Genomic DNA, 19,080 nt, shown 5'->3' on the forward strand with positions numbered 1-19,080 from the left:
AATGATAAAACCATTCGAAGTCATTAAAGACGTCTTGAAATAATTCTTAAAATAACTAATCATGAATCATATTATCTCCTATTAATTATGATACTGAAATGTTTCAATCTTCATTCAAGCTTCTATTACTTGTAATTATCTTGTAGGCCAACCCGGAAGTAAGCATCACCGTGGTCCTCTCAGCAAAAACCTAACAGATTTATCCATTGACTTTTTGAATTATTGCAGAAAATAAGCTCTGTGACCAACAAAAGAGTATGATTCTACATGTTTTGTGTCTAATGATAATCTTCACAAAGGAACACAACTTTTTAAAGAATTTGGAAGCCTAAATGCAATCGGCAGAAGTAAAAAGCTAAACGTAGGCTATAAACGAACTACATGGTCACTTCAACGTCACCATCACTAAGCTTCCGATAACTCTTTCAGTCTTTATTTAAAAAGCATTTTCCCTTAAAGTTTGAGTTAGAATAGTTTGCAAGTACATGTGTAACCCCTCCAGTTCTACTCGCACCACTCCGAGCAGGATTCAAACCCCCGTTTTCGGCATGCGAGGTAGGCGCGCTAACAAGGATGCTAGTGCGGCAGTGTGCCTCTTGAGATCAGGGGAGTGAGGTTTACTTGCCCTATTCTTACTAGTTGGCCACGGTTACACTCATCCCCCTAAACATCACTCCCATCCGGGTCAAGGCACCACTGTAACCCCTCTGGTTCTACTCGCACCACTCTCAGTGGGATTCAAATTGCCATATCCGGGAGGCAGGAGCACTAACAAGCACGATAAAGATTACAGCCTCTAGTGTCAGTTGCTAGTGTGCCTCATGAGATCAGGGGAGTGAGGTTTACTTGCCCTGCTCTTACTAGTAGGACTCTGTTACACTCAGCTCCCTAAACCTCCCTCACATCCGGGTCACGGCACCAAATATAACACCTCCGGTTCTACTCGCACCACTCTCAGTAAGATTCAAACTGGCGTATCCGGCATGGGAGGCAGGAGCGCTAACAAGCACACTAAAGACCACAGCCTCTAGTGTCAGTCTCTAGTGTGGCTCTTGAGGCCAGAGGAGTGAGGTTTACTCACACAACTGCTGTCCTCCTTTACACATGATTATAAACACAATGGACGCCTGTACACACCGGGACGAATATCGCGCGCTTATCGCCAGCGTTTTTCGTGACGTTTTTCAGCGCGTCTTGAGTGTTCACACCCAAGTGATTTTCACTGGCGATGCGCCGAGTGAACGTGCAAATTCAGTAGATGGCACTCCCGGTACACAAGGTGGTGCTGCGGCACTTTATGCTTCTGACACTCGCTTGTCACACAGAAGAATAAGAGAGACAGTATTTACGTGCTTGCCAAAACCATAGACATATTATGTCTATGGCCAAAACCATTCACACACTTTCTGGCAAGCAGCATTAGCAGTTCATCTTCTTCTTTGTCTACTTACTACTTCTTCGTCGTATCAATGTTTGCTCGGCAAGACCATTTTGGGCTTGAGTGCCACCAAGTCGTGTTTTACTGTCACTTCAGCAGCTCCAGAACAAAAGCGCTGATCTTATTGGTCGGCCAGTTTTTAACGCGCCGCGTCAAAATAAAAAAACACACCTGAGGCATTTTTTTTTTTAATTACGCTTTTACTCCTGCCGTTTTGCACGTCGGTATGCACACTCACATTGGTGCCCTTTGTTTAGTCACGAGGCGTTAAACGTGGGCAATAAACATGCGCAAAAATCGTCCCGGTGTGAACAGGCCTTAAGGCTTTGAAAGTGGACTAGTGGGTAGATCAGTTTACCGGTTCATTGTAATGATATCCCTGACAAACTTTGTAATCCCATTTAGCCTCTTGTTAGCGACCACCTTTAACAAGACAACAAAAAGCTTTTAACCCTCTGGGGTTCTTCATTTATGGGTCACACTCAGGACCTTCGAAAAAAAATGACCCGGAGGGCGGGATTAAGATAAAAAAGATTTGAGTAAAATCAATGAAATATTTTTTTGTTCAATAATATTTTTTCTTTTCTTTTTTGGTGTTTTGAGATAATTTAATGATTTATAATTAATATTTATGCAATAATTATGACCCATTTTTTCCCATTGAATATAATAAAACATTTATATCTATATATAATTTTTTTTGTTTTAAAGGTCCCATGGCATGGCATTTTTCTATTATTTTATAGTGTTTCCTGAGGTGTACTTATATTGTTAGTATGATTTTTACATCATAAAATGTCATAATTTAGAAATAAAAGGCATTTTTTCTATACTGCTGTTTGCCCTGTGGCTGAATGCCCTGCTTCAAGAGGCGTGTCTGCTGTGAGACTTCAGTAAAAACGCCCACTGTTGTGATTGGCTGACATCTTTGGATTTTAAATGAGCGGAGGGGGCGTGGTTTAACGAGGCACGAGCAGGCACGAGTCTGCCAGAGACGGATGGACCTGTGTTCACTTCTCATCAGTTCTCTCAGCATGTCTCAGTTCAGGGTGAACTGTTGTAGATACTAGCATATACTTCAGGTTATTAGTTTATTTCTAGTCAGAGGGGCTGTCACTCATGTCAGAAAGTTAGTAACTTTAGTAAATTATGGATCAGCGCTGACTCGAGACGCGAACCGTTTAGAACGATTCAGTCCGATTTGGTGAACTGGTTCGGTTCACTAAAAAGAACCGATTCAAAAGAATGATTCGTTCGCGAACCGGACATCACGGAGACGGAGCGATTGCTAACAAAGTTATTTATAGTAACTACTGAGTTATGAGAGCGCTGTCAGTCAGCGCGAGTTTATTGTGTTTGTATCTGAGAGTTCTGAATAAACACGAGTCCCAGTCACGCCGAGTCCTCTTCATCCTTATTCTACCAACTTTGTAACACATGCAATGTACCATTACAGCGAGATTAACGAGTTGGTAAGTGTTGAGTATAGCATTATTTCTAGATATGTTCCAATCATATGAATAGCGTCAGTGATGCGCATTGAGTAACTTACACAGCGCAAACAAAGACACAACAGCAGTAATCGAATGTAATCCAGTTTATTGTGGGGAAAGCTGGCTAGCCTAGCCCAGATATGCTCACGCTTACCCCCCTTCTGCTTAATCTCACGCCGCGTTTGGTGCCTCCGCTGTGGGCCAGATGCAGTACTGGGGGTCGGGGATGTTGAAGGCCGAGCTTCGGCGTGTGTGAGGTTTATCTCTAAAGATGTGACTGCTGATGTTAAACAGAAAAGACTGTATGCACATTTAAGAACAGATAGACGCGACGAGGACGTACAAAACACTGACTCACAAGATAGAAAACACGAAAACACCGTTCTGTCGGGAGAGAGAGAAGCCGCAGCACGAATAATAAATAATTAGCTACACATCAGAAATCACTGATCACAGATCAGAAGGAACTGAAGAAAGACTTCTGTTTTCATTTGTACATCCAAACACTGAGAAACTGCCAGCGTTCACTCGTTCACAAGTAACGTTAATGATCTCTCGCGTTTGCATGGGCGTGCCAGATTCTTTGGGCGGAGGAAAGGGAGGAAACCATTCCTGCTTGGACGTCAAACCAGGAGGCTTCAGGATTGGCTCGTCTGGCCTGTCATTTTCTCAAAGGCAGAGAAAGACAGCCAGAACTCGGTTTTACACCGATCAACATTTCTATCCACTTGGGGACAATATTCAGGCTAGGGGAACTCATATTAATGTTGAAATACCTCATAAAATGAAAATTTCATGCCATGGGACCTTTAATTAAAGCTATATTTCATTTTAGAGTCAAGCCTAGGCCTCATTAAAGCAATTTTTTTTAATGAGATCAGTGCCATCCAGTGGACACATTGAGCATTTTTATTACGCAATAGCACATTTTTACCACTATAGTGGATCTTGCATTTTATAAAAAAAAAAAAAAAAATGTAGCTTCATCGGAATGGTCCGAAACTTGGTGACTTTATTGGTACTTGGTATATGAACACCCACAAAAATCTCTAAAACATCAAGAGTGCAAAACAGACAAAAAAACTCACACACTTATACACACAAAAACACACGCACACACAAATTAACGCGTGCCATTCCAACAGCTAATTGTGTTTTTATGTGTGTGAGGTTTTTTTGTCTGTTTTGCACTCTTGATGTTTTAGAGGTTCACTGTTGAGTCCTTTTTTTCTGCATCCTGGCTGATTTGTAGATTGTATGCACAAAAAACCTCATTTTTGACCCGAAGGTCCTGAGTGTAGGACTTTTTTTTACAACCACTTAGACTTTTCAAATCCTGTCCCCTATTTTTTTGGGTGTTCATATACCAAGTACCAATAAAGTCACCAAGTTTCGGACCATTCCGATGAAGCTACGATTTTTAACATTTTATTTTAAAAAATTCGGGTCAGAAATGACCGAAGAGCCCCAGAGGGTTAAAAAATAACATGCTGGTATTACTGGTGTATTTTATGTTGTAGAATAAAACCACATATCTTATTTCAGGCAATCAAAAACCAAAAACCCATTCCAAAAACCCATCGACTTAGGGACAATGTAACCGGAAGAGCTAAAATGCTAACTGCTACTTCCAGGTTTTGGCTACAAAACATCATCCCTGCAGCACTCTATAGTGAAGAAGGACCCCATAAGTCCCATTGCCCATGCTGAAGCTATATACTTTTTGCCATCAATGGAGGCCATTTGCAAATGCCCCTTCAGAGTGAACCAGTGCACATTAGCATTGGAGATAGATGGCGGCGGGTTAGAAGGGCAGCTCATTAAGATGCATAGATTTTTATCTATCTGCATGGCTAGCTGAGCCAAACATTAAAGTCCTTCAAAGATGGATCCCTTTAAATTGAAAGCAACTATAACTGGATTTTTACACAGGCCCAATGTTCCTCTTGGGACATAATGGGAATTTGGTCAGTAAAATGAATGTAATATCAGATTAATATAATTTCCATCAGCTTACTAAGTGCAGTCTAGCAAAATATCTGTTTGTTGTGGCTGGTGTGAGTGTTTCTTCAAGTTGAGAGAACCTATTCACACTTCTGTTGAGTGTTCACAAGTGCTGTGTGTGAAATCAAATGAGTGAAAATAGTAGCCGAGGGCCTTAGTGATCATCTTGCACTGTGTGTGCCAAATTGCACTTGGGTTAAAGTACAAAAAAAAAAAAGACTTGGAGGCACAGTGGTCTGGTGTTCAACCTCCTTTTCCAGCCTTGGAAAGGGCCTGAGGCAGTCTGAGGTCTGAGGTCTTTCTTTTGAAACTTTGTGGTGGAAAAACTTTTTTTCTATTAAAATTAAGTAAGAAAACATTTCACAATACACCTACGTGTATAAACATTCAAATACTGCTCCACATACTTTGGACTTTAAGATCAATTTCATGTCAGTGACAGCACTTGTCAGTGTTTTTAAGATAAGCCCGGGCTTTTTGGCAGATATCTGAATATATTTGATATTTGAAAATATTATCTGTCAACGCCCTTGGCAGCAATTCCCTAACACTTATAAATTAAATCCTGTTTCATTTTAGTTCTGAAGTATGCGTTACTCACATGTCTTGCTAATTTCACTTATTGAGTGTCTGTAAGCTTTCAGACACCCTGACTTGGTTAAAAGTGAAATAATGCCCTTGGTTGTAAACAGGTGCACCTCCGGTTCATTGATTATAAAAATACATAAATAATGAACCCCTGTGTCGTTTGATACCTTATTGATTTTCCCATGAGTGTCTGATTGATACAAGCTTGAAAAGTCAAGAGGCAATTGATTCTCACTTACTTCAATGCAGTATCCTATCATTAGAGGATGCCTAGATGCTCCACACGCCTCAAGACCTTACATCAAGACTCCTTAACACAAAAATGCCTCCAAACATAAAGCATTTGACTGCACTTGAACTTCTGTTAAACCATAAACCAAAGGCTTTCTTCCATGCAACATCGGTTTTCAAGCAACCCTGTGAAAGAACTTCAACCAAATCCGAAAACAACATATCCTATAAGTTGAGCTAGGCTCCTGTGAGAACACTAACCTTGCTTCAAAGCAAAATCTGCATTAAATCTGTGTGGGTGAGCAGGTGTGCACGAAGACGTGCCAAAATGTCTGAGACATTGAAATCTGTGACTTTCAAGTTTGTTATTCAGATGAATATAGATCTAATTTTAGAGCAGGTCTGAGTGAAAAAAAAAGGTTGCCTTAAGATTACAGAACTGACTCAAAAACAAAATCTCAAATATATAACCTTACAGCTACAGAATTCTATACAAAGTGAATATGCTAATCTCCCCAAATTGCTGTTTTGCTGTAATCTGCATAATTAACACTGTTAGCTCAATTGATGTTGACTTTGAGGGAAATAAAAACATGCTGACAAAAATTGCATTCTCCTGATTGTTTTCATCAAGGCACCATTTTCTCAGTAAGTCTTTCATATGCAGAGATAATAGGCTTATGTTTCTCAAACAAATCCTGGAACGCATGTTCTAAGCCATTCATGATGCTCAATGCACAAAAGTCAAGGCCGCCTATGAAATACTGGGCAAAATAAGGCTGCCAATACAAAAGGCTAAAAGCTGCTATTAACCAAAATGTGGTGAGCAATTAAAAAATGCCAGAAACTCCATGCTAGTCCTGTGTGTAGGGTTGGGAAAATCAAAAATCGGTTTATTTTAAAAATAAAAATGTTGATTCTGCTTATCAATTCATATGTGCACATTGTAATGTCACTGTAAACCCTACCGCTAAAATGAAACAAATTGGTTCAAACAAATTAACTTTTATTTAGAACTTTCTTTTTCTTTTGAGTGGGCAAAAGTTCAGCAAGTGCTATGCTAATGTTACCAAAGCACCGTGTAACCAATTAGCAAGGTGGCATTTATTGAATTAGCTAGTTAAAGCTAGTCAAGTTTCCACTACTAAAAATTTGAGATTGCATGATATTTTAAGTTAATGAAAATTCTGTCATCATTTACTCACCCACAAGTTGTTCCAAACCTGAATGAGTTTCTTTGTTCTGCTGAACACAAAACATGATATCCTGAAGAATGTTTGTAACCAAGCAGAAAGAGCAACCATTGACTACCATAGAAAGGAAAAAAATACCTATGGTACTCAATGGTTGCTTTATCTGCTTGGTATCTTCAAAATATCTTCTATTGTGTTCAGCAGAACAAAGAAACTCATACAGGTTTGGAACAACTTGAGGGTTGGTAAATGATGACAGAATTTTCATTTTTGGGTGAACTATCCCTTTAAAATGTATGATTACAAAATAAAAATCTGAAAGTTCTGCTAACTTAAACTTTACATTTCTTAACTTAAAAAATTTGAGGCAACTGATTGCCTCAATTTTGGGAACTTTTGCCAACTTATTCGGGTTTACAGTGTATCAAATCATTGTGTGACCAATTAGCAAGGTGCCATTTATTGAATTAGTTATAGTTAAAGTTAGCCAAGTTTCCACAACTCAAAAAATATTAAAGTTGAATAAGTTGAATTTAAATGTATGAATTAGCTTACTCAAATATTTAAAGTTAAGAGCAATTAAAATGTGTGAGTACAAAATAAAAATCTGCTTACTTAAACTTTAACTTTCTTAACTTTTCAGTATTTTCGGAAACTTTTGGAAAGTTTCTGGAAATTTACAGGAAAAGTGATGCAACTGATTGCCTAAATTTTTTTTTTTTTGGCCAACTTATTCGGGTTTACACAAAAGAGAACTCAATTCGGCACTCGCATGTGGTTTTCTGTGCTGGAAACCTCCAGAGAGTGCACACAAAAAGCCGCCTCTCATAGTGCATGAATACTGAATTGAATAGAATAGAATTTAATAGAATTGAAAGCATTTATTTTAATTGTATTTGCATACAACGAAATTAGGAGTGCTGCTCCTGAATGATGGTTGAAAGACATACATATAACCATATAACCAGACAAACATAACCACAACAAGAAATACACTCTAGACTATACAGTACAGAATTGTACTCTCACTGAGTTCTTGAACTGAGTTCTCATTCGCATTGTTGCAGCTTAGAGTCATTAAATTGCCTTTTTGAACTGGGATAGAAGTTTTAAGACGACAACAAAGCATTTTTGCTATTGGAGAATCAAAAGTATTCTATTTTATTCTATATCTCATGACAGATTAAAGCTTCAATGAGTCATTTTTGCAATATTAGCGGCACCAAAAGGTTTCCAAAAAGGTCTTGCATTGTTCGGACAAAGACCATAATCTCACATCATTGAGTGAACTAATGTTTTGGTCTCGGGCTGCTCAAACAAACAGAGCAATGTTGAAAGTGCCACAGAAACAGTGTTTACACTCTCTAGGGTAATCGATCTGTGAGAATGGCTAACTTAAGTTGTCTCTCCACATTAAACTAGAATTGGAGAAAGTATTCTACCCTCCAAAAAAAATTACAGACATAAACTTTGTTGAAAAAGATTAGAGAATCCTTTCCTAACTGCATACTTTCCAGTTTGAGATATAAACAGTTCCAAGTAGGTGGATTATTGATCTCCTCAACAACAGAGAAGCACATTGTTCAAAAGAGGTTTACCAATAGGGGGCCAAAAACAATCCAGAACACCCAGTATGAGAATTTCACTTGATGCTCGACAAATGAGCTGACTATAAACTGCCATTTTAAGACGAAAAGCTGTATTACAGTTTTTCTCCCTTGGTTTGGCTCATTTCTTGAAACAGAAATTACATTCTCAAAATTGTAAGATCATTTGGCAAAACAGTCTTACAGTTCAGCACAACACTAGAGCTCACTTGCAAAAGCTAATATCTCTCCCAAAACTGTTCACTCATGCTTCAGAACTAAATTCCTTTCCCATATAAATGGTCAGTGCCACCAAAATGGCAAAGATCCTTCTCATTGCTTTGGCTCATTTCTTGAAACAGACCGGACGTTCTCAACACTCTTGGTGCTTTTGCCAAAATAACGTAGATGGTTCGGCACAACACCATGGTTCACCTGCAAAAGCTCATACCTCTCCCAAAACAGTTCACTCATGTGTCAAAACTAAATTTCCTTCTCATTTAAACAGTCAGTGCCCCCAAAATGTTTTGTCCCTTTGGCATTGTGTAAGCACTGCAAGTCAAAATGTTTAGATGTTTTGTCACTATGGCAGAGGACCATTGAAATATCCTTCATGTCCACCTTTCAGTCTTAGCCCAGTCCTTCATTTTTGTCTAGCTTACAGAATACAATTGTGTATAAAACTGAAAAAAAGAAATAGGATTTTAGGGTAGGAGTAGCCTCCAAGGTTTGACATCACACATTGCACTCATACCGCCAAGGAAATTGTAACCATTATCATTCACACACATAAAGTAACTTCCATACATCAGTAAAAAGAAAATGTATACAGCATAATATACTGTAATATAACACACAAACAAAAAAACAATGAAAATTACCGTCCTCACCCTCCTGGCCATCCACACGCTGCTGTTCTCAATCTTACTGTAAAAAACTTGTAAAATTTCTACTTTTCTAATGATATAATCTGGGTTCGATTTTTTTTTCAGAGATATTGTTAGAGTAAAGTATATGAATATATTGACCAAACAGTACACACAAGACCAGTACTGCATATTGATGAAAATATTTATTTCTCTCCACATTTGTAAAATCATTTGATTCATTCATGCATTTTCAAAGGTTTGTTTTTTATATCTGCTGAGGTTGGGCTGAAGTCTCTGTCCAGTCTCTCTCAATGTCAACCCATGGGTTCTCAGTAGAATCGCATCTGATAAATTTGGTCCCCGTCTTCTTTGGCCACATCCTACTCCAGGTCTACCTCTTCCTACCCTCCTTACCCTCTCTTCCCCTCTTTACCCCTTCCCCTCTCTTCCCCTCTCTTCCCCTCTCTACCCCTCTCATCCCCCTTCCCCTCTCTTCCCCTCTCTTCCCCTCTCTACCCCCCTCTACCCCCTTCCCCTCTCTTCCCCTCTCTACCCCTCTCATCCCCCTTCCCCTCTCTTCTCCTCTCTACCCCTCTCTACCCCTCTCTACCCCCCTCTACCCCCTTCCCCTCTCTTCCCCTCTCTACCCCTCTCATCCCCCTTCCCCTCTCTTCCCCTCTCTACCCCTCTCATCCCCCTTCCCCTCTCTACCCCTCTCATCCCCCTTCCCCTCTCTTCCCCTCTCTACCCCTCTCTACCCCTCTCTACCCCCTTCCCCTCTCTTCCCCTCTCTACCCCTCTCATCCCCCTTCCCCTCTCTTCTCCTCTCTACCCCTCTCTACCCCCCTCTACCCCCTTCCCCTCTCTACCCCTCTTATCCCCCTTCCCCTCTCTACCCCCCTCTACCCCCTTCCCCTCTCTACCCCTCTTATCCCCCTTCCCCTCTCTTCCCCTCTCTACCCCCTTCCCCTCTCTTCCCCTCTCTACCCCTCTCATCCCCCTTCCCCTCTCTTCTCCTCTCTACCCCTCTCTACCCCCCTCTACCCCCTTCCCCTCTCTACCCCTCTTATCCCCCTTCCCCTCTCTACCCCCCTCTACCCCCTTCCCCTCTCTACCCCTCTTATCCCCCTTCCCCTCTCTTCCCCTCTCTACCCCCTTCCCCTCTCTTCCACTCTTTTCCCCTCTCTTGTTCATTTTGGCCAGGTGCCTCCATGTTCAGAAATTGTTCATATTGTTCATCAAAGCTCTTTACATATATGTTTGGCAGCTTTCACAGTCATGGACAGCACTTGTCAGGTAACTAAACATACTGTTTGATTGGTCATCTGAGATGTGTGAAACTCCTCCTTCATTAGTCAAGTTCTAGTTTTACCTGACTGTCAATAGCTGTAATAAATGTATCAAATGTTCCAAGGGATTCATATATGGTATTCATGGTATTATGTTCTTGACTAATTTTGACAATTGAACAGACTTTTGTGCATGTGATGACTTATACAATGAAATGACGCTGATACGTTTCGGAGAGAATGACCATTAGACTGAGAATCAAACAATCAGTTTAGATCAACAAGATCTAATCACTTGCAAACTGTGCTAAATGTAGGCTACCTGTACTTAATCAATTGCAAAGATGTACTGAGACACTGAGACATGTACTTAGACATTTGCAATTTGATGAAATGAATGAAAAATGCTATTCTGTTGTGAACAATTGCCAAGTGGTTTGGAGATTTGTCCATGTTGTTTTGAGAATGTAATTTCTGTTTCAAGAAATGAGCCAAAGCAATGGAGAAAAACTGTAATGATTTTTCCCCCGACATATCACTATTTGTGTTCCACAGAATGATAAAGGTTTGGTTATGACATATAGATTTGGAATGACATGAAGATGAGTGATGACAAAAGCTTCGAAGTTTGGATGAACTATTCCTTTAAATAAAGTCTACAACAAACGAATACATAATAAAACAGAAAAATGGTCCATATTAGATATTCTACTGACTATAAGTAACTTTGCAACTACAAGTCAACGAACTCTAATTAGAGTATTACTGCAGTAGACTGTTAGGGTTCGGATTAGTAGAATACGTTGACATGTAGTGTTGCAAAGGTTCCAGAAACTTTTTTTTGAAAAAATTTTTGGAAACTTTCAGGATTTTTGGAAACTTTTGGAAAGTTTCTGTAAATTTACCAGAAATTTTAATCCCCTTTGCAACCCCATTGACAGTTTCAGAGTTACTTACAGTCAGTAGAATGTCTGTTGGAGAGCATCAAAATAAAATGTTAGAGGTGCACTATGTAAACTTTTTTGAGTAAAATATCCAAAAACCACTAGGCCAGTGTTATATATTTTGTTCAGATGATTACTTACAATATCCCAAATGTTTCCAACTACTTGTAATTCATGAGAAATTGCGATTTTAACCAAGGAACCGGGACGTGTGAGGGAGTCGCCTGTCAATGACATAATATCTGCGTTACCCTCGGTTTCCGGTTTTATTCTGCAGAAATGCTTTACTCTCACTGCAGTGTGAACAAGTGTCATAGCAGCCGCAGAGCGAACGCACAGAGTAACGTCATAACATCGTTTTCAACACACACTCAGATGTATCTAATATGATAATGAGAGTTGCGTTACTTCATAATCATGACCGGAAAACCGGAAGTGGCGCCGGCGACTGTGTCATAATAAAAGTCCCGCCGGAGACTGTGTCATAATAAAAGTCCTGCCGCTCCTCTCATTAACAATGGCTCCAGCGGCCCTGCTCAGCTCCACAACACTCGGTCCTGCTCTGCTTCATAGGCCTACTACAGTAACGTTAATAATCGCATCCATGAACATGATTTCTGCCCGAGTCCTATCCCGATTCTTTCCCACCGGCTGTGAGGTGGAGACCACATGTCCCAATATACTGCTCTCAAACCTGGCATCATCAAACTACGCCTTTGTTTTGAACAGGCAACCTCTAGTGGACGGAAAAGTTACATAGTGCAGCTTTAAGTAGACAGTCTACTAATACTCTAATGAGAGTTAGATGACATGTAGTTGCAAAGTAACTTATAGTTAGTAGAATGTCTAAAAAAGATCCTCTATTGTGCATACTGATCTCTATTACAACTATACATATTACAACATAGGACATTTGGAGTGCAAAACTCCAAAAAATAACAATACATACAATTCACAATTCCAGCTGAAATGAATGCTAGAGGAAGTAAAACACCAGACACTTTTATTCCTTGTCACTCAAACACAATTACAGGGCAGATTATTAAGTAATACAAACTTATTTCTGCATGTTTCCTTGAACAATACTATGTCTATGTCATAAACTCAAAGCACTTTTACCATAGTGCATGATTTGTGAACTAATGCATTTTGATGTGTGCAACACATTATTATCTCCTTTTTTGTGGCTTTTCATGTACCTACAGCATTGTATTTGTGATGAAATAGCTCAAAGACTTGTAGAAGCAAACTGGCATGGTTGATTCAGCAAATGTGTTTTTGTCTCACGTTTGCTTTTTTTAACACTATCGGGTATTTAGGGTTTAGCGTAGGTGGTACTTTGCGCACAACAACCGATTTGATAAAACGTTGCTTGCCAGATTTTCAATAAAACTGAACATGCTTTTAGCGCCACACTTTGAAAATATCATGAAGAATGCAAAAAGCATCGTATGCCATTTTGCAGAAATGCTGCACGTTCTTTCCAATAAACTTGGGTTGTAATATTACTATTTGTAGCATGCTGAGGACAAATGAAGAACATGGAATAGTGTGCTTGTAAAGAGGAAATTTTGATTGTAATGAAGAATGCTGAGAGCAGCAGAGGACAGACAATGTCACAAAGCACAAGGCCTGGGGAGAGAGAAATCTTAATGACTTTTCTGACCCTCAGAATGAGAAAGTCTCAGCAGCCTCAGGGAGTCTTGAAGGATTAGACCTGACCACTCCGCAAAAGACAACAAGCCTTTGATACCCCTATAACAGATTATGTGATGTTCCTGGATCATACATCATCTGCTCCAGACCCTGTACAGTGAAACTAAGAAGGGTAATCTCATTCATATTCAAATGTTGTACACATACATTTCTGTATGTTTAGAACGACACTGAAATGTTTTGACCTAATCTGAAAAGTAAAGTCTTTAGAGTTTGTATTATAAATCTTCTAAGGAGAGGTCGGAGCTGAAAATGCTGGAATTTCTGAGAGGGCATCGCCACAGGTGACCAACATCAATACTCAGACTCTCATTTACAAGTAAATGACCTTTTTAATGGCAAATTTATTTATAAATGGAATCTAGATGGAACTAATGAAAGTCATTTGCACTCTTTGTATTGATGAATTTAATTCTCTTTAAAGCTCAACAAACATGAAACCAAACTGAAACACTGCTGAAAAAGTGTTTAAAAATCACACCGGATAATGGTTTAACTGTGTTAAATAAATGATGATATCGAACAGATTTTATTGATTTCATTATTAATATGATTAAAAAACTATGAATTATGTAGTTTATACAAAAAAAAGAGAACCAGACCTCATGTATAAATACTTAACACATGCGAACAAACACCCAAAACGGGCGCACAGAAAGACGAGTTCTTTTCCACGCTTGAACGGACAAAAACACACAAAATGATACCAAAATAATAAAGATAAGCACAGTCTTAAATGAGTTAAAAAGTGTTAAATGAACACAAAAGGTTGCGAGAAAATAGGATGTGTCAGAACCGGGTCATGTGCGTCAGGTCTGTGACAGCAGCCTAATAAACCTTCTGCTGTCTTTGATTAATGTTCATCAAAGAACAAAAGACAAAGATGAAACCACACACTGCTGTTGACTAAATAACGTTTGTAGCTTGATAAGGATTAATCTATATTTCATTTATAATTTATGCAAAGAGGACTGTGAAGTGTTTGATAACTTTAATATTCAAGGTACACCTGAAAATATTAAAGCAGTGTTTACAAGGTAACATGGGTCAAAAAACAACGAAAACAATAACTTTTTTTGTATTTTAGCAGGGCAGGAAAAAATCTAAACTGTCCCGCCTGTAAAAAAAAAAAAAAACCTTAGTGTGGTGATATATTAAAGGCACAGCTAAATGTGACATTTATTACAATGGGTTTATGTGAAGATTGTTTTAAGTTCACTTAAATTAAATGTTATATTTTTTAAAGCCTATTAAATGTTAAAATCGATAGCTTTCAATTATAGTGTAATGTTGAATGGCTATAATTAAAGTCTAAAACTGAGAAATCATCAGACATCAGCAGGGACGGACTGGGGCAAAAAAGTGGCCCTGGACTTTCTGGCACAAAACGGCCCATAACAACCGGTCCGCAACACATCTCACCATAAACTCACCAGCTCATTATGTTCATTAAAGCAATTTTAAACACCACTTACTAACATAAAAAATATAGATGCTATTTATACAGAAATATAAATGCTTTTTTTTTCTCTCCATACAGTGAAGTTTAACCCTTAAAGACCGAGACAGCCGCCCGAGGCTAAAAATAACTATCGTTCTAAACATTAAAAGTCTTTTATGCAGAAATTAAAATTATTTCAAACTGTTGATTGCTAGTGCGTAAAATAATGCATGTGAACTAACTAGCAAATTATAGGCTATATTTATTTTAGTAGGTTATATGACACGTTCCTTCACAGGACATATAGGCTACTTGAATATGAAAGTTGACAGCTTTACCATGTTTTAGTGAAAATAATATTACTGAAGAAAGCCTGGAAACAGACACACAAACATTCACTCTGATACTGAAAACTGCTACGTTAATGTTGCTTTGCGCATTGTGTGTCGAATAACGTAAATGGCATTACAATCTGAGTAATTTGAAAAGGTCAGAAGTCGGCTAGTTTGCATCCTTGGAAATGAATGTCCATTGTGTAAATTTTGTTAATCGTAAACAGTCGGAAAATCTCCCGGTGCTCCCGATGGCCAGTCCGCCCCTGGACATCAGTATTGGCATCAGTGATACTGGCCTTCAGCTTAGTATTAAATATTTCAGTAAACAAATATTTAAAATATACTGTCTAAATGTTGTTTCTACATTATTTTGGAGATTAAATGAGAAAGTATTACAACATAAAAATATATTAACAACTTTAGTGTTAGGTGCGATTAATCACGATTAATTACAGAAAAAAACTGTGATTTATTGGTAACATTTTTAAGCGATTGACAGCACTGATGAATACATATGCTTACTAAAGACATCACTGAGTAATATGGCATGAAGTAAGGGATAATGTACATCCAGCCGGTTGTTATCGCTTCGCGTCGGGGTTTATTCTGCGATAACAACCGGCTGGATGTACATTATCCCACTTATTACATGGCTTCTTGTCTCAAGTAAATTGAGAAATATTGTCTTGAGTTTAAATATTTTATTAGGCCTTTATTAACCCCCCGGAGCAGTGTGGAGCACGTTATTTGATGGACAGATGCATTTTTATGGAATTCAAAAACAGAACAACAACTACTGCCATTATAAAGCTTGGATTAACCAGGACTTTTTTAATATAACTCCGATTTTATTCGTCTGAAAGAAAAATGTCATATACACCTAAGATGACTTGAGGGTGAGTACATCATGGGCTAATTTTCATTTTTGGGTGAACTAACCCTTGAAGTCTTCCATTGTAACCTGTGGTGGTTGAGTGTTTTTCAGTCACAAGATGACGCGGAGTGATACGTTAAGCATATAAGTAGTACCGGTCAAGATGAGTGGTGTGTTATTCACTTTGGCGGTTGTTATCTGGGAATAACACACCGCTGGAATGCACAATTGACCAATCAAGTATTCCACAGAGCCGTGTAATAAGTGATTTTAAATTCATTTGGGTTTATGAGGGTATATTCAATTCATATATTTTTTAAACCTGAAAAATATCACCGAAAAAAAGCAAGTTTATGTGATTTAAACATGATTATAGTTCTTGTAATTTCATAAATAACTCAAGAGGCACTCAAGTCTCTGCAGCTACAGTATCTTTGCTGTAATCAAAGTATGATTGCTTTAAAAGATTCCAGACAGACTATAATAATAATTTATCCATGCACCACTTTAAATTCACATAAGGTCATGTGTTCCAGCGGAAAACAATTCCACCACGGTTTCATTGACCTGCTCCTTAAAAAGGACATATTTGACCGAGACGGTTGATGATGGATGCCATAGAATACGTATTACAGTTCTGAATAAGCAAAGAATGAACCGGCCTTGAAAAGCATCATTCACTGATGAAGGGTTTCGGAGACCCTTCAAATCACAATATGTGGGCTGCACCAGAAACTTGATGAAGCAGCTGCATAAAAATCACCAAAAACGAGAAAGCTTTCAAGGGAGATGAATAAGAAATGTGAAAAAAGAAAAGAACGCATCAGAATCAAAGTGTACATAGGCAATATTAGGTCATTTTGCTAACCTAAACTAACCAGAAGGGCTGTTTAAACGGCTAAGCTGTGAAAGCGGTGGGACTTACAAAAATACAAAACGAAAGTTATACAGCCACAGCAAAAACTGAGAGGGTCAGCAGCAGCTGGACTTCTAATGAAATAACCCATAATTTGGTACTAAAGCCTGTATTTTAGGACATACAGTATACACTGCAAAAAGCCTATAGTGCTTATTCAGAGGTCATAAAACCTTTACTTATCTCTTGAGGTCTGTGCGCTTTATAGTGGTCTCTGAGAACAGGTTTGTCAAGATTAATACTTCAAACATCACTGCAAAAAGTGGCTAATGCCAAGTAATGAATGAAAGCCTGCTGTAGAGCTTCACCAATGGTCGCTCAACATAGGTCAACACTGAGATTCTCGACACTAAATTATAATGAGAAGAAAGGAGGGGTTGAGGAAAGCCATCAAATGGTTTTGCATCTGTCAGCTTATGCGATTTTGCAAAAAGTGCCCCTTGTTGTGCATGCTGTGATGCTGTGTAGTCTTTAATGGTGTTGCAGTGCCACCCTTTTGAACAGCCAATGAATTACCAAGACTGATAATGTTGCAACAATACAAAGGGGGAAGTGACAGATCTCAGCAAAACTAAACTTTTCTCACTGTATGCAGGGGATAACGCACAGCAAGCCGGTCATTACGGCAAAAATAAACCCCAACAGGGTGATCAAGAGAAGTTTTGTTACACCTCATTATGCAATTATCAGGCTACTAATCAGCAAATTAATATTGAATCGAGCTGAAGTTACATAGCATTGCATGGGCAATGGTCATTATTGAGAAATATCTGACTGCAGAATACCGCAATTAACCAAGAACTGTGTAGAAAAATTATAAAACTGCTTACTATTACAATAACTGAGCACAAGCAAAATAACATCTATATATTGTTGAGGGGTCCCCTGGACCTGTGGGCCCCAAAATAGTTCCACCTTTAACCTTAGCGACAAATTACACTGCAAATGAACACTTTAATTTAGTGTCCTTGTTACATATATTACATGTACTTACCATAGTAATAACAGTAAGTTGCATAATTGCATTCAACTAACCCTCAACTAAACCCTGACCCTATAGTAAGTACAAATATATAATTACACTGTAACACCTTAAAATAGCGTCTTTATACATAAATAGTTACACATGTTACATGTAGTTACTACAGTAATAACAGTACATGATGCATAATTGCATGCAGCTAACCTTAAACCAAACTCTAACTCTATAGTAAGTACATGTAGTTACTTAATAATGTATAAATATACACTGTAACAAAGACACCTTCAAATAAAGTGTAACCAAATCAAGCGTAGCCTACTCTATAAACACTGCAATCATCGCAAAGTTGAATTCTTACCACTTGAAGTTATGTGAAAGAAGAGGCGGGCGTCCGAAGCTCTGATGGCGGCTGAGTACTTGTCCTCTATCCCGGGGACCTGCACTTTCCGCTCGGGCATGAGTCGGACCCTGAGCCGGCCTCCCTCCGCCCCCAGCCACCACTCCAAAATCCGCGATAGGTCCATTTCCAGGAACACAACCGGCGCGTCCTCGTACACATGCAGTCCTCCGCATCCCGTTCTAACCATCTCTTCACCCACCTCCACCACAACTTGATTGGACTTTCGACTGGCGCTGGTCAATCCCAAATTCAAAACTTTGGGCACGGGACGCTTCTGTCGATACGGGAGCTGTCCAGTGCTGGATCTGTTGACGTTCATCGCGGCCAACTTTGCATCAGCCAAACTGGAGATGGTTTTCTGCAACGGAACGCAGCGCATGAGCAAGTTCGCGCGCACCGTGTAACATCCGTTAAACGACAGGCAGTCTCCGTTCAGCGGGCGCTTTATAAACAGAGCCAAGTAGTAACGTAGCAGCGACGGCACGGCGAAATCCACCGAGAGCGTCTTCCTCTTGTTCCGAGAGGTGGAGGTCTGGTTGGAGTCCTTTCTGTCGGTGCCGTTGATGAACGCGGACGTGGGAAAAGTAGTAAGCGCGTCCGCGGTTCTCTGAGAAGCGCACTGCAGCTCGGGAAGAAATGCCGCAGACCAAAGGAAAAAGTAGAGTATCCGTGCAATCATGATTTAAGCTGGAAAGATCCGATTTTCTTTTGCTTCTGCTCGCGCTCTCCAAATGGGAAGCTGAATCAGGGAACGAACGGAGAGCTATTCGAGTCTACGTTT

At 39.3% G+C, this 19,080-nt stretch overlaps 1 protein-coding gene across 1 annotated transcript in view; it reads right to left on the reverse strand.

Annotated features, from left to right (window-relative positions):
• The window catches only part of alk (ALK receptor tyrosine kinase), a gene marked incomplete at both ends in the record, with an annotated part of 709,791 nt that extends 690,813 nt beyond the window's left edge, over positions 1-18,978 (reverse strand). The window contains one exon of the mRNA XM_079833880.1: positions 18,258-18,978. Coding sequence (XP_079690006.1) covers positions 18,258-18,978 — 721 coding nt within the window. The remainder of the gene's footprint in view (positions 1-18,257) is intronic.
• Between the last annotated feature and the right edge of the window lie 102 nt (positions 18,979-19,080).

Source organism: Gobio gobio (assembly GCF_949357685.1).
Source record: "Gobio gobio genome assembly, chromosome: 13".
NCBI classification, from domain to species: domain Eukaryota; kingdom Metazoa; phylum Chordata; class Actinopteri; order Cypriniformes; family Gobionidae; genus Gobio; species Gobio gobio.